Raw genomic sequence first — 17,250 nt, forward strand, 5'->3', positions numbered from 1 at the left:
ATACAGTTAATATACATCAAACCCAAAGAATGGAGTAACTTTGTAAGGTAATGGATTGTTTTATAGAAACTCAAAGATACTTATATTGATTAAACAACTATGTAAATGACACACATTAACCTTATCAATCATCATATAATTTATTTTGTTCCCTCAATAATGTATACGCCCTACTCTTCAATGCATTTCTCTGTATATTGCTAGATTGCTATTATGCTATTTTCTTAAGTTTTGTCATTTTCCATATCCATAGCTTATGTCAGCTGATATCTTCGCCAGTTTTTCCCATCCTAGTCAGCTTTGATTTAGATAAAAGGTATGGCCAAGGATGTAGATATAGTCTCATCTTTTTTAGTGTTAATGCAGATTCTTTGAATAAAATGTGAAAAATATTATCCCAGTATTAAAATGCTGTCAAAATGCCACAATAACAGGAACTGCATCCCAATCTCCTCCTCCACCTCCTTCCCCCCGCCATCACAATCATGATCAACGTGATACTGATGATGATTCCAAACAACAATCTAATTCAACGGACCAACCATGTCCCCAATGTGGCAACGACTTTGACTTGGTTTTTGGTGGTATTCAAGTAGAGAACAGTGAAGACTTCTGGTGGACTGATTGGAATGAAGTACAGAGGAGCAGGCGGGCTGCTCTCAACTATGGTTGTCGACATGTGAAGAATGCTCAGGGGAAGTCTCTTCACAAACTTCTAACTGTCAGGAAATACCTGTACAACCTCCTTGTAGATGACAGACATAAAGCTATTTACTGCTATGTACCCAAGGTAAGTAAGTGTTTTGTTTGATATACTCAATACTAATATTGATAATGGTTCTTTTTAGGTAATTTGAAGTGGAAAAATTAACTATCAAAGTAAAGACTATATGATAGGGATTTAATCCTTAGTTCCACTTTTTAATTAGCTTACATTACAGCAGCAGGAATTCTGGAGCCATCTATTCATAATCTCCCTCATTATAAATGGAATAAAACTACTGCGTGCAAGTTTCTGGCTAAGTGCTACGATAGTTGGTAGGTCTTCTAATGCAAAATTCTTAATTTTCTTTACAATTTTGTATAAAGATCATATATTGGGATGTTTTGTTAAGATGCCATTGTTTATGAATCACATCTATAAGCTGCATATTGATAATTTTGTGAAGCCAGAATAAGAAATACTGTATCACTTGTTTACCTGTAGTCATTCTTCTAGGTATCTGTAACAATAGGAATGACTTGCATGCAATGTAGATCAAGTAATTTCCTTGGAAAAGTTATACTGTAACATAATCTAACTCACACCTTTAATATTTCTTATCTAATTATGATGAACTGATTGTTTCCTCTAATTAACGCATATTTTGTCAAATTAAACTACTTATTACAACTTTGCTAGGTGAAATATTGAGTTGTAGCCTTTTAAGGAAAAGCAAGTTGTAGCCTTTTAAGGAAAAGTGAGTTGTAGCATTTCAAGGAAAAGTAAGTTTGATTTTATTCATTCAATTTTGGTACAGTGTAGATATTTTACAGGAATGCTGTAAAGTCTGTTATTTTGTTTATTGTAACATGTAATGCCCTGTTTTACCTGATAAAATATTTTACTTTGTCACAGTACCCAAAAATATTTCCATTTGTAATTTGTACGAGTTCATACCAAATGTACATTTAATTATGTCATTTATTATCCACAATGAATTGGTTCTAAGCCAAAGTGTGAATGCATGGAATCATGCAAGACTATAAAGCAAATCCCATAGGATGGTAATCTCAGTTATTGGCACAAATAGATTCAAAGAGGGTGTGAACTTCTGCCAACCTGCTTAGAAATACAGTACTGCACTGTTAAGAGTTGTAGGCCCTGTTGTCTGCTCTGACTCCTTTGTATTACAGTTACAGTATTAATGTAGCATTTGTTGAGGCCCATGGATAACTAACTAATACATAAGTATGTTCTTTCTCACTTGAAGACCATATAAGTTCTTAGATAACAACATTGAATTCTTTATTTTCTAGGCAACCTAAGGAGAGTGATGAAAATATGGTCAAGAGAAATAATGGTGAAAGTGACATCACTTATTTCCAAGGATTTAGGGCTGTGAAATGAATGGGAATTGTGCTAATTATTCTATAATGGAAATATTGTATATACCACAGAAGTTTGCTTGTTAAAATTTTATTTATTCCAATGCAAATACAAACTTTTCAGTCATTTAAATGGGTGACTCCTAGTCTCATTTTAATGACCAGACAATCAAAATAGAAAGGGTTCAATTGCATTATAATATGGTTGCTAGGTAACTCCAGTGCATGGCAGCGTGGGCCGCTGTCGCGTGACACATTCCACTATCCTTCTAGTCGTCACATTAAGAGAAGTATCGCTTTTACAATCTAGACATCCGCATTCACTCCGTATACCCTTACAGTGTTTAGTGCTTGTACCTTGTGTGTTTCTTTTATTATTCACTGTCATTTGCATTACTATCATTATCTGTGTTATGGGTGTGCTATTATGGCTAGTAAGCCTAATATCCTGCGTTCATGGCCTGGTCATGATGGACGTCCCTGTGGCACCTTTATGAATCGGGTAGACACTGATCCGCATTCCGTTTGCCCCTCTTGGCATGGCAAGAGATGTTCAACGGAATTACCATGCGAGTAGTGTCGGGAGTGGCCGTCCTCCCAGTTAGAGATATCATTCTCATCATAAGTAACGAACTAAACATCCTTCTTAATCTTCTTCCAGCAATGGTAAGAAACAAAAGTTTGTTTCTATAGCAAAAGCTATCCCCCAACCTGATCCTTCGTGTTAGGAACCCGATGAAATTCCAGTCACGAATGACAATGACCATTAATTTTTTTAATGTTTTATCACCCAGTATTGGTAATGTGCAGTATGATCTTGAGCCGATACTCTAAGCAGATAATTTGGCTAACGGCTCCTGTGCTCTCTGAGCCAGTTTTGATCTCGGTACCCACAGTCCCTGATCATCTTATTATGAATAAATCTCCCTCACTACCCACGTGTGTTTGAGTCGTGAACCTTATATGGCTGATTATCCAGAGAAGCTCTTTCCACTCTTGGAAGTGTCTCCAATCCGAGCATTGAAAGTCTCTGCATTCCCGTTCACAGAACCCTAGAGTTGAGCCTACCATTTCCCCATGTACAGAGGCAGCCTTATTGGAAGACCCTTATTACCAGTCTCCAGCTCGTTCTCACTTGCCAGGCTTCCGTCATATACCCAGGGGTCCTCAGCTTTGATCTCCTCCAAAGAGTTCCCAGGATTCGTTCCAGGACTCTCTATCCTTTTATTACGAGGATGGTTGGACTGCTTCAGCTTTGTTCACAACCCAAGACTTGACAATGACAAGCTGCTCTAAACAATTAGTATCTTCTTCTTCTTCTTCTAAGCCTACCAGTACTAAGAAGTTAAGTGTGACAAAACTCTCATTAACTCTCCGAGTATTGTCTACAGTGTTCACGGTTCAACCAGGCCAAATGTTCAGCATTACAAGTCTGTATGCGCTGCTGTTCCTACGTGTGATGACGTCACCCGAAGTGCCGCCAACAAGTCCACACTAGTTATTTCCACTCATAGTGATGTCACACCTTGCAACGCCATTTTGACACGTGAGAATATTTCTCTGTAAGGCAGCCATGTTAACGCAAGTCATGAGCATACTTCCACTTCTCAGGCCTGTTTACAAACAGCACACCCTAGAGGATGTGTAACTTTGGTACCTTATTATTTTAGAATTCCCCATGAATTTTGTAAATAGGCTCAATCTCACAATCCTAATGCCTTGAGTTATGTAAGTAACAAACCCAGTGCTTTACCTTAAGCACCTCACACCAGTTCCTTGCCGAATTTTCATACAGTAATGCTTCAAACGTTATGCGTTCTTCGGAACAGCGACAATATTATCTTTCAGCTGAATCTTCTTTTCAGGTTATAAAAGTGGAAAGGGTGCCGCAATCTTTTCTCCCTTTCCAACGAGTTACACTCCGTTTGATGCAAACGTCACTTTTGTTAAGCGTTGTAGCCGAGGCTCGTGTCGTAGACTCTCCAGATGCCAGGCCATGGAGAAATCCTTTTCCTTTCATAGATCGAGTTTAGAAAAGGAATTCAATACTTCTGTCTCACACTCTGCTGCTAGAGGCGATTACACTTATAACAGGAGTGAGCTGAACTCCCGTTCTTTCTCCACCTCCTATTATCACCACAATATGGATGCGGTTAGGGAAAAGTTAAGAATCATAGCTGTCAAAGTTTTGTTAAGTGTTGTAGCTGAGGCTCGTGTTGTAGACTCTCCAGATGGCAGGCCATGGAGAAATCCTTTTCCTTTCATAGATCAAGTTCAAAAAAGGAATTTAATACTTCTGTCTCGCACTCTGCTGCAAGAGGCGAATACACTTATAACAGGAGTGAGCTGAACTCCCGTTCTTTCTCCACCTCCTATTATCACCACAATATGAATGCGGTAACGGAAAAGTTAAGAATCATAGCTGACAAAGTTGAACAACCAATTATTGCAAAAGTTGAACCGTCACTTCACTATGCTATTATCACTATTAATGGCTATCTGAAGAACCTCACTACATGTGCAGGCATCATCTCAGCTGATGTATTAAAATTATGAGTCGCATCCATTGTTTGAATGACCTAGATGGGGCTTCTCATGTGCAAACCATTAACAGACGGTGCGCTATTGATTCTATATTCCCGCAATCACAAAGTCATATACATAGATATGATGTGGCACTCACTAACCAAACTAAATACATGCTAGATTTGTTCAAAATGTAAGTCACAGTGGCTGAAAATCCCCTTAATGTCAGCAGGTCCTCAAAGTTATCAGTCCGAGACCCTTTCATACTACAGAAGTTTTTATGTATACACAGGTGCTTTTCAGAGCCCACTCTCTATCAACGCTGACATTACTAACCTGGTACCGTCTTTACCAGTTGATAGATTATCCAACCTCCCTTCCATCTTTTTGGGTCCCAAAATGGCAAACATGGAGGTGGTGGTTATGTCCTCAATTCAAGCCTGTTCTTGGCTCGACCAATGGTCTGGAGCGGTGTCTGCTATGCGATCACAGAAAACCTTAGAGGTGAACATACCCTTAAACAGTTTAAGGAACTGTCACTATCAGGGCCAAAGGCCTAGAATTCCTACTACATCAAACTGTTTCCCTTTGGGGAAATTGTATCCTAAAGATGCGATGCCGTCTTGGTTAGATGCTCTAAGCAACTGTCCCCCAGGGACCCATTATGCCTGAGAAACTCAGATGTGGCTACAGCCATGAAAAAGGTCGAGAAGTTTGTACAAGCTTCTCTGATGAGAGCAGCAGCACCAAGGATGCCTGCCTCTCAACAGCAGCATAGGAACTCACCTTTTAAACAAGTCCCTCAACAGAGATGACTTCTGCCTCCAACAGTCACAACAATCTTGGAGAAAAGCAACCAGACCCACCATTCGACATAGAGGATATCCCTCTAAACTCAGAGGTCGCAGAGGATCCGCTAGGGAGGACATGTCCCCCAGCTTACCACCATGCCTACAAAGCAGTTGACTCATGTGGCAGTCCTTCGGGGCTGATCTCTGAATGGTAGATTATTATTATTATTATTATTATTATAATTACTTGCTAAGCTACAACCCTAGTTGGAAAAGCAGGATGCTATAAGGTCAGGAGCTCCAACAGGGAAAATAGCCCAGTGAGGAAAGGAAACATGGAAAAATAAAGTATTTTAAGAACAGTAACATTAAAATAAATATCTCCTATAAAAACTTCAACAAAGCAAGAGGAAGAGAAAAAATAATAGTGTGCCCGAGTGTACCCTCAAGCAAGAGAACTCTTAACCCAAGACAGTGGAAGACCATAGTACAGTGGCTATGGCACTACCCAAGACTAGAGAACAATGGTTTGATTTTGGAGTGTCCTTCTCCTAGAAGAGCCGCTTACCATAGCTAAAGTGTCTCTTCTACCCTTACATAGAGGAAAGTGGCCTCTGAAAATGATATTGCAGTAACCCCTTGGGTAAAAAAGAATTGTTTGGTAATCTCAGTGTTATCGGATGTATGAGGACAGAGGAGAGTATGTAAAAAATAGGCCAGACTATTCGGTGTATGTGTAGGCAAAGGGAAAATCAACGATAACCAGAGAGAAGTATCCAATGTAGTACTGTCTGGCCAGTCAAAGGACTCCATAACACTCTAGCGGTAGTATCTCAATGGATGGATGGAGCCCTGGCCAACCTATGACATACATTTAGGATATTGAGTCCGTTTTATAGACTCTTCCTCCTCTGACCAGGACTCTGAGAAACTAACCATTTTATTTGAAAGGCTTAGTAAAGGACCTCTTCTTACTAGAGGAGATATCCAAAATGTTGGCCAAAGAAGCTGTGGAAGAAATTTTAAATGACTCACCATGCTTCCTCAGCAATCTATGTTTGTAGAATACCTAATGGAAGTTTGGAGAATCGTCATAGACCTTTCCCATTTGAATCTGATTGTTCTACATACAGTACAAGATTCAAAATGGAAACTCTAGCCATTGTTCTCCAGGCCATCAGGAAGAACGATTTCTTCTGACCATAGACTTGAGACATCTACTTTCAAATCCCCATTCATCCTGCCTCAAGAAAGTACCAAACGTTTCCCTTCCAAAACAGAACCTTCCAGTTCAGGGTGCTATGCTTCAGCCTGTCAATAGCCTCTCAGGTTCTTAGCAAAATCTTGGCCCTTGTGTCAGCCTGAGCTCAGGCTATGGGCATCAGCTTTTTAGTTACCTAAACAACTGGTTTCTCCTGGCAGAGTCCCGAGCTCTACTGATAAGGCACAGAGATCTACTCTTAGACAGAAGCAAGGAGTTAGGGATCCAATTGAACCCAGAGAAGTCCAGCCTTATCCCTAGACAATCCATCAGGTATCTGCTGACAGGATCCTGAGACTCTGGAAAATAGCAGAAACATTTCAGGAAGGGAAATCACTTCCTGCCTGCTCTTGGCAGAAACTTGTAGGTCATCTCTCCTCTTTGGAGAAACTCGTCCCCTTCAGGAGAATGCATCTTCGCTTGGTGCAGAGGACTATGAATGGCCAGTAGTCGCTGACATTCGACCACCCTGCAACTTTGCTGTATGTGTTCCAGGAGGTTGCGACAAGCCTCCATTGGTGGCTGAGAGAGGAGAACCTGATAGCGGGAACCCCCCTTCAGGTGTCTTTCCCACAATTCCTTCTGTTTTCGGATGCTTCTCACAAAGGTAGGGTGCTCACCTAGAAGCAAGTCTCGGGCCTGTGGTCAGAAAAGGACAAGACCTTTCACTTCAATTTCCTGGAAATGAAAGCAGCACAACTAGCATTATTCCACTTCTCAGAGACTAAAAAGTCAGTCCGTGGTGCTGATGAGTGACAACTCCACGGTAGTGACATACATCTCCAAATAAGGTGGTGCAGGCTCTCTCCTACTCTGCCAACTGGCAGTAGAGATACCCAGGAGGGCACAGCCAATGCAATCTCCCTCTCAGCAAGGTTTATCCCTTGAAAGAGAAATGTCATTGCCAACCATCTATGAGTCGACCAGGGACGACAGATGGTTTCGAATGGTCTTTGCTTCATCTATTAGTGAAGAGACTTTTGACTTTGTTCTCCACTCACTTGAACCCCAAACTCCCAGTGTATTGCTCACCAGTCCCAGACCAAGCTGCGGTGATGGAAGATGCCTTTCACGACGGACGGACTACACTTTGTGTTCCCGCCGCTCTGTCTGATTCGTCAGAGCCTGAGTAGAGTCCTAACATCCAAGGGAGTCAGAGTAACGCTAGTAGCTCCAAAGTGGCCAACAGTGGTGTGGATCCAGGCCAGCTGGAACTTTTCATGGAGGTTCCAAGAGAACTTCCAGAATGGCCAAACCTACTAAGTCAACCACACATAAGAAAGTTCCCTGAAGCAGTACATTGCCTGTCACTTCACAGTAGGAGACTATCCAGCATATCTAAAAAAAAAATGCTTTTTGGGACCAACTGCGAAAGAACTTTCTGGGTATCTCCGAAAGTTTCCCACAGCAGTCTACCAGGCCAAGTGGAAAATCTTCTGTGATTGGTGTAGTAGGGGTAATAAAGCTCCACTCAAGGCCACTGTTCCCTTAATTCCTGACTTTTTGGTGTTCCTGATTAACTAGAAATCCTTTTCTGTCACTGCGCTAGAAGGTTATTGCTCGGCCTTGAGCCAGGTTTTCAAACTTCATGGGAATTCTTAGCTCCCGTTAGGAGTTTTGAGCAGACTTGTCCTCTGCAAGAACTCAAACCCCCCTTCCTGCGATGTGACAAAAGTACTTAGGTCGTTAAAGAAAGCCCCCCACGAACATTTGCATAAAACCTTGGACAACCTTTGCCATAAAGACCATATTTATCCTCACCTTAAATTTAACCAAGATAGTAAGTGAACTATGTGGTCTATCTTAGGTTATATCACATTCCAAAAGGTGGAAATAATTATCCCTATCATGTGTTCCTGAATTGGTAGCCAAAACCCTAAATCCAGTAGAAAAGGATCTCAAATTTGACTCTTTCATGATCTTGTCTCAGAAAGAGGTAATGGATGATGACCCGGATGATATTTTACTATGTCCCGTGAGAGCAGTTTGAAAATATTTAAAGAGAACAGTATACCTTAGGCCTAAAATTTTCAATTTGTTCATGAGCACAGGTCACACCAAAAAGTAAGTATCCAAACACACAGTTTCCTTTTGATGAAACTATTATGAAAGCTTATAAATCCTCAGGGGAAGCATCACCAGGAGCCCCCTAGAGCACATGATATCCTCAAAAATGGCGTATGGAAGAGACAAAACATACGGAGTGTTACCTTAGAGATTGTACTCATAGGTCCTTGGTCACTTTCTCTTTAGACCCTATTGTTGTAGCTCAACAAATGCAGTAATAAAATATTGCGTCTTACAGGACACGTAACTGTTTTTATCAGAGGCATCAATTATTCTCGGCATTAAAAGGGTATGTAATGTAGATTAAGACAGATGGTGATCACAGATGGACCTGAAGCCTTTACTTTGAATTCACGGTAATGCAAGTAAGAGCGTCATGTTTTTCAGGAATCATTGATTATACATTGGATATATTCATGAAATGACTCGATGTTCATATAGCTTCACCCATGGCACATTATTAAAACTTTTGGATGGAACTTTATGACCCTGCCTCTACGAGTTGGCTGTGCATTTCCAATTTAAACCACATCGGACCTTTTGCTCTTACTTACAAGTAATTATATGTCAGAAAGGAAGGGCATACCTTATAATGGAAACTCCCCCCCCCCCAGGGTGGAGTCTAATATGAGGCACTCATCTGAGCTCCTTATAACTGGTTTTAAGAAGCCAATAATGTTGAAACGTGATGCCATCCCTAGGGCCAGGGGAATGGCGGTGTATATTAGGACCGAGTACCCTGCTTCTCATAAGTCCTGCTATCAGTGTGGATGTCATGAGATTCAGGTATTAAAAGTTTGTGGCAGGCATAACAACTTTTATTTGTGTTCGATCTACCGGAATCCAGACATGGATGATTCTATCTTGGATTGTCTTCTTACCATTATGGCTAAGATACAAGAAGATGATATAAAGGCTTCTTTTGTCTTTGTTGGTGATTTTAATGCTCACCATAGGGAGTGGTTAAGTTCTATCTCTCCTACCGATCACCATGGCTTAAGAGCTTTAGACTTTGCCTCTGAATCAGGCTGTGAGCAAATCATAAATTAAGCTACTCACAGGTCTGGTAATTGCTTGGACCTCGTATACACTGACTCCCCTTGCGTTAAAACTAGTAAGGTTGGTTCTGCAGTAGGGACAACTGATCTTGCCTTGATTTCATTAGTAGTGAAGATTGAGCAGCCTGTCCCTGATATATCATACTCTTGTAAAATTTATATGAAATCCCAAGCAGACTGGCATGGGATTTTGCATGATCTTTTGTGCTTGAATTGGTCACAATTATATAGTAGTGTAGATCCTGTTCTCCCTTTGAATGAGAATCTAGTCAACATAATTGATAGGTGTATCCCTTCTCGTGTGCCAAGATACCGAGTGAAGGACAAACCGTGGTTCAATGATGATTGTAGACGTGCTTATTTGGAGAAGCAGGAGGCCTATCATCTTTGGAAGGGTAACAGATTAGATTTGACCTGGAACAACTATACTCAGCTTCGACCTTTTGCTCAGAGAGTTTATGCCTCAACTGAAAAGGAGTACAATTTAACCATAAAAGAAACCCTTTCTGGTACAACTCAGGAACATAAATGGTGGTCTACCCTTAAATCTGCACTCTTTGGTGTAGATGCAACAGTTCCTCCTTTACTTGAACCAGATGGTTCAGTCACTCACTGTCCAAAGGAAAAGGCAACCCTTTTGGCTAATGTTTTTGACAGTAAACAGAGTAATGAAAAACTTGAACTTCCTCATTCCTGTATTCCTGAGGCTAAACTAACTAGTTTAGCTTTTCGATCTCGTGAGATTAAAGCTCTGTTGATGGACCTTGATGCTTATGGAGGTGTAGACCCAAATGGTATTCTTTTTTTTTTTTTATAAAGACAGCAGATTTCTTAGCTCCAAAGTTATCTGTTAATTTGCGCAAGGTAGCAAGAAGAGGAGCTTTTAGCACTTGTTGGAGGATTGGTAATGTTACTCCTCTATGTAAATATGTTTGTGGTAGCTCAAGTCCCACTGATTACCGCCCAAATTCCATAACTCCCATTTTATCTAAAGTTTTTGAACGTCTTCTGGCAAAATGTCTTGATAGGTTTGCTGAAGGTAATCATATACTCCCTAGTTTGCAATTTGGTTTTCGTAAAGGCCTTGGAGCATGTGATGCCCTTCTTATAATCTCTAATGCTGTACAGAAATCCCTTGATTGTGGTCAGGAAGTTCGTATGATTGGCCTTGATTTTAGTGCTGCCTTTGACCGTGTTAATCATGAGGCCCTTGTTTTCAAACTCAAACAGTTGGGAGTGGCTGGGTCGTTTCTTAGCATTATTATTGATTTTTTAAGCAATAGATCTCAAAGAGTTGCTGTTGATGGGCACCATAGTGAGTATAGGAATGTGATATCCGGTGTTCCACAGGGTAGTGTTCTTGGCCCATTACTTTTCATACTATATACACATGACATGTGGTTTGGGCTAGAAAACAAGCTTGTTGCATATGCAGATGATGCAACTCTCTTTGCATCAATTCCATTCCCTGAATGTAGATCTGGGGTTGGTGAATCCTTTAATAGAGACTTAGCTAAAATTAGTGCATGGTGCAAATTATGGGGTATGAAGTTGAATCCTAACAAAATTCAAAGTATGATTGTAAGTAGGTCAAGGACGGTGGCTCCTCAACATCCGGATGTCAGTATTGATAATGTTTCTTTAAATTTGTATGGCTCTTTAAAAATTTTAGGTGTGATTCTCGACAGCAAATTTACTTTTGAGAAACACATTAGGCCTGTGTCTTCTTCAATTGCACAAAAACTTGTCTTATTGAAAAAGTCTTACAAGATTTTCGTTGATTAATCTATTCTGAAGAAGTGTTTTAATTCTTTCGTTCTGCCTTGTTTTGAGTATTGTTCTTCTGTCTGGTGTTCAGCTGCTGATTCTCATCTTAATTTGTTGGACAGAAACTAACGGTCTATTAAATTTCTTATTCCTGATTTAGATATTAATCTTTGGCATCGTCATTCAATTGGTTCATTATGCATATTGCATAAGATTTTTCATAACTCTGACCATCCTTTACATTCAGATCTCCCTGGACAATTCTATCCTTTTCGTAATACTAGGCAGGGAGTTAATTCTAATAGCCAGGCCTTCTCCATCATGAGGCTCAATACTACACAGTATTCTAGAAGTTTTATTCCAACTGTTACCAAGTTGTGGAATGATCTTCCTAATCGGGTAGTTGAATCAGTAGAACTTCAAAAGTTCAAAGTTGGAGAAAATGTTTTTATGTTGACCAGGCTGACATGAATCTTTCTATAGTTTATATATGACATATCTGTTTTTGACGTTGTTAATAGTTTATATAGGACATATCTGTTTTGACGTTGTTACTGTTTTTAGAATGATTTATTGTTAATTCATACTCATCATTTATTTATTTTCTTATTTCCTTTCCTCATTGGGCTAATTTCCCTATTGGAGCCCTTGGGCTTATAGCATCTTGCTTTTCCAACTAGGGTTGTAGCTTGGCGTCTTCTGAATCCAAGTTCCTGATCATAAAGGTCCCTTTATCTGTGGATATGCTTGCGTTATAGATATGCTTTTCTATTCATAGGTATCACATATGCATGTATTCGGTGCTTTTTATTTCATTATCCAGAATTGCAATAGCTACGAGTAGAAAACCATTTAATGCTGCATCCATATCTCCAACACATTTGTGCATTAAATATTCATAACCCGATTCTTTTAATCATCAAAATATGAGAATCTTTATGTGCATTCAGACGGCCGAAGAAGAAAGAACACATTTCCCTCGAAAGACAGAAATAATTGTATCGAATGCAGACAAATGAAAGGAATCACCATTTAAATGGCGAGGAACCACCTGGTCGGAAAGACGAATGAAGCGTGTACACAGAGCGCATTAGCCGGGTATGACCCGAATACAAAAGACCTCTTTGTGTTATTTGGTAAACTGATACGGTTGAGAACATATTTCTCTCTTTATCTCGATGCCGCGCGAGGGATAAAAGGGACCCTCATCACCTGATTAAAGGCGTTTACAAGATTAGTACTAAAGCGAGTTTATTTTAGAACCTTCTGCAAGGTGCAGTGCTAATTTTAGGGGTATTTATTTTTTTATTCTGCGTTTCAAGTAGATTCATCGGGTATTTTTTATTTCGGCCCAGTTCTCAAAGGTACTTCTTTATCAAGAGATCAAATGTAGAAACTAGATGTTTTCATTGGTAATTTTAGCGTTTAGTGCAAAGAGTCCTTTGAGGTTTGCGAGTTTACGACCTCGGCTTATGTTTCTCTTCTTGGTTGAGGTCAGCTCTACTGGTTCTGTCTCTTAGTTACAAAATTGCAATAAAGATTTTTCTTGTAGTAGTCAGTTGCTTATACGGAGTATCTGTGACGACACCAATACTACACAGTATTCTAGAAGTTTTATTTCAGCTGTTACCAAGTTGTGAAATGATCTTCCTAATCGGGTAGTTGAATCAGTAATACTTCTGTCGGGAATTTTTCTCCGACTTGTTTAAGACTGTAATGATTCTAGGCCCAATGGAGTGGGCCGATGATAAGACCTTGAAGAGGTTTGCTTTCTAAAACAATTCAGGAGGGTTTCAATAAAATATGTTCACAAATTGTGGTTTATTACAAAAATAATCATTTAAAAACACAATAACAAATCACGTAAATACAATCTGAAGGACATCACGGGCGGTTAAGCCAATGTGTTCTTAGAAACCACGCAAAATGAAAGTTAGCTCTTCAACCTTACTGCACACGCAGTTACTCGACATCGACAAGGAATTGACTTAATCAAATACAGGCTCTCATGGCCTTAGAACACTGTAACCCCTAGGGGGTTTGCAACATGTGCTCATAAAACTCATGGCCTTAGAACACTGTAACCCCTAGGGGGTTTGCAACATGTGCTCATAAAACTCTCATGGCCTTAGAACACTGTAACCCCTAGGGGGTTAGCAACATGTGCTCATAAAACTCTCATAGCCTTAGAACACTGTAACCCCTAGGGGGTTTGCAACATGTGCTCATAAAACTCTAAGCCCACGGTTGAACTAAACAAGGCGAAATTACAACATTACAATAATGACTCTATGGTAAATGACATACCGGTGCCTGCAGACATCATCTGAGGCATAAATCAAATCCCTAATCCCAGGGATGACAAATTTACAGACAGATAAAAATGTACATAACTCTCACTGACAAAGGAACCAACCTGGTATTGCGGTAGATAGGAGCCAGAGGCAGAGAGACACACTACAACTACATAGACGGTACTTACTTCCTTTAGGGCTAAGGCAGGAATGCCGAGCATCGCTCAGCATAGCTCAAGGGAAAACTACTGTCTCCCGCGCTAATTAAAGGGTCCTTGTAGAATGCGCGGGAACTCTCACTTTATTTAATCAACAAGGGCTTTAATTGAGTTTCTTTATAGAATACAAGATAGAAAAACAGTTAAAGTCTTACGTTAGATCAAAGGGTAAACTCAATACTTCGGCTGAAGGCCGTAATTTGCCAGAATCTAACAAATTAGCGAGTCCTTGACTCTAAACATATACATCGATAATTTTGCCTGCATGAATGAATACAATATAATTTTCGTCAATTGTAAATAATAAAGACTGTTTCTCTGACACCCGCTCCTTCCCCGCCAGGTGGTAGAAATTTACGCCTCAATACTGTCACGTATCAGACAGCGCTCATTCATACAAACACCCACGAGGTCTTTCAGCCTTGCCAAAATTTAACGCAACGTTTGTGAAGTTAAATGACGGGGATTTCGAATGATCAGTTCGAAATTCCCGACAACTTCAAAAGTTCAAAGTTGGAGCAAATGTTTTTATGTTGACCTGGCTGACATGAGTCTTTTTATAGTTTATATATGACATATCTGTTTTGGACGTTGTTAATAGAGTATATGGGACATATCTGTTTTGACGTTAATAGTTTATATAGGACATATCTGTTTTGACGTTTCTGTTTCTAGAATGATTTATTGTTAATTTATGCTCATCATCTATTTATTTCCTTATTTCCTTTCCTCACAGGGCTATTTTTCCCTATTGGAGCCCTTGGGCTTGTAGCATCTTGCTTTTCCAACTAGGGTTGTAGCTTGGCTAGTAATAATAATAATAATAATAATAGGGAAGACTCCCATTTAAATGACTCTGAAGTTTGTAACTGCGTAGGAATAAACTACAATTTTTTAAAGCTATTTATATTTTTCCTAACTATACAACCTTGAGTTAATTAATCAAAGGTCCTCCTGAACTCTCCCACAAATCATTTACCAGAAGAGAATGAATGCACTGGAGGTGCCTAGCAACCTAATTATGACGTAATCGGACCCTTTTTATTTTGAATGTCTGGTTGTAGAAAACGAAAAAAGGAGTAAACCATTTAAATGAGTCAGGTTTGTATAGCTAAGCAAAATATAAATTGTTTTAAAAATTTGTAGTTTTGTCATATTGTCTAATAATTTTTCAAAAAGTGAAACCAGTCTCTGATTAACTTAGGGGAATTACTTTGCCATTACAGTACTGTAATATGAAAAAGAATATTTACCAGTACATAAGACATATAGATAGACAATTTTCTGCATCACACTACTGTAATATGAAAAAGATTATTTACCATTACATAAGACTAATAGATAGACAATTTTCTGTTATTGATGTTAACAAGCCTGAGCCTTACACATGGCCCAGTAGGCTATTTTAAATATGAAACATAATGAAATTGATCCTCATTTCATTATATTCAATTTAAGCATGCAATTTCAAAACCACCTCTTAAAGTGAGTTAGTGACCTTTAGAGTTGATGACTGACTGGTAATAAAACTATGTAACATTTGCTGGTAATGGGAAGAGCACCCTCAAGCTGTAAGCTAACCCGATTGTGTACATCAGGATGCTAACATACTCTTTAACCAATTTTGTACAGTACTGTACTAGGTTGAAGAAGAGGGATACTATTTAGAGGGGCTTTTCAAATCTGTTTGCATCTTATTTTGAGAGCTGGAGAATTTAATGCCTTACTGACCAGTACCTGTTCCCTACTTCCATAGTTGGGGGGAGCTACATTTCACATTGACCTGGAATACCATAATTTCATTGGATATTACTTTAGATTTGTGCCTTCTCCATATATTGTATTTAGGGTAGATATTCTTGTAAGCCCCTTAGTTATTTCAAAACTTACACTACATCTTCCATTTCTAAATCTCAATGTTCATCTTTTCATCCTGGAAGACCTACTTCTAAGATGCCCTATAACATTCCAAAGAGGATTTGAGGTTCAGCCTTGCCTACAAACAACTTTTGTGGTAGCGCTTGTTTCCAGAATTTTTGGCTCAACTAGCAAGAGATAGGTATATGTCTTGGATAATGAGAATGTTGAGAGGGTAATTATTTCCCTATGACTCCGGTGGTTCTAAATCTGACCCAGTTTAAGTCTTATGTAATGAGGTGAAGTTGATGACTTAAAAGGGGTCATAGGGAAAGTGGAAATATCTAGACTTCCACAGTTGACTATTTGTAATTTCTATGACATCTGGGATGCTGGAAGTGGGGTTTTAGAGACCTGTCATCAACTTCAGCTCACTAAATTAAATATTTCACCTAAGAGCTTTCAATGTAGAATTGACTTTGGTTCATTTCTCCATTTTAAAGGATGACTTTCTCGCATCTGTAGACTTAGGGACGCTTACATTCATGTCCTTTCTAATCAGCCTTCAAGGACTATCATCTGGTGCCTGTGAAAGGATAAGGTCTTCCAATCCTAGGCTCTGTTTCAAGTTTGCAATGGCCCCCTTAGGTATCCATTCACATCTTGTCCCCAACTCATAGATGGTTAATGCTGTCAGTGTACCTCAAGTAATACATCGGAGGCATTACTTAATGGCTTTTGCAGCCTCCTTTCAGCCCTAAATGCTCTTTTTTTTTAACCTTTAAATATACAGTGCCTCCCTTCCTTCTTCCTTTCTTTCATTTTGCTGACAAATCTCTTGACCATTTCTTTGTAAAAGCCGAGTTTTCCCCCCTGTCACACATGGGCAGTGAATGGCCTCCTAGGCTCCAGTTCTGGACCAAACTCAAATATAGATCCAGTCCAATCCAAATCATCCAGACTCCGTATGCTTTCTGAGTATCTAGATTACTGACTGGTGATGGTAGTGCCAGTTTCATCCTACTCAGAATAGAATAATAGGTCAGCCACTTCATTCTTACTTATAACAGTTTCTCCGTGGTGTGACTGCTCTTGCTCATTTGAGATTAAAGGTCTTGAGTCATTTAACCTCTTTGAAGGTGACGCTGGCTTGCAACTGTTTTTATCCGAGTTCTGTTCTGTTATAGCTGTAAGGCGTTTGTCTCAATCCGTCCTGAGTATTTCCCAATCCTGGGATTGGGAAATCCTCAGGATGGATTGAGACCAACCCGAGATTTTTCAGACCTCACTTGGGGTGGGGGGTGGGGGGGTAGAAGCAGAACT

The 17,250-nt window shown here is 39.6% G+C and overlaps 1 protein-coding gene across 2 annotated transcripts in view; it reads left to right on the top strand.

Annotated features, from left to right (window-relative positions):
• The window catches only part of LOC137640062 (carbohydrate sulfotransferase 11-like), a 317,805-nt gene that overhangs the window by 285,204 nt on the left and 15,351 nt on the right, over positions 1-17,250 (top strand). For both annotated transcript variants that reach the window (XM_068372488.1, XM_068372489.1), the window contains exon 3: positions 435-790. In XM_068372488.1, the coding sequence (XP_068228589.1) occupies positions 435-790 (356 nt within the window). The remainder of the gene's footprint in view (positions 1-434; positions 791-17,250) is intronic.

This window comes from Palaemon carinicauda, chromosome 4 (genome assembly GCF_036898095.1).
Source record: "Palaemon carinicauda isolate YSFRI2023 chromosome 4, ASM3689809v2, whole genome shotgun sequence".
Classification (NCBI taxonomy): Eukaryota; Metazoa; Arthropoda; class Malacostraca; order Decapoda; family Palaemonidae; genus Palaemon; species Palaemon carinicauda.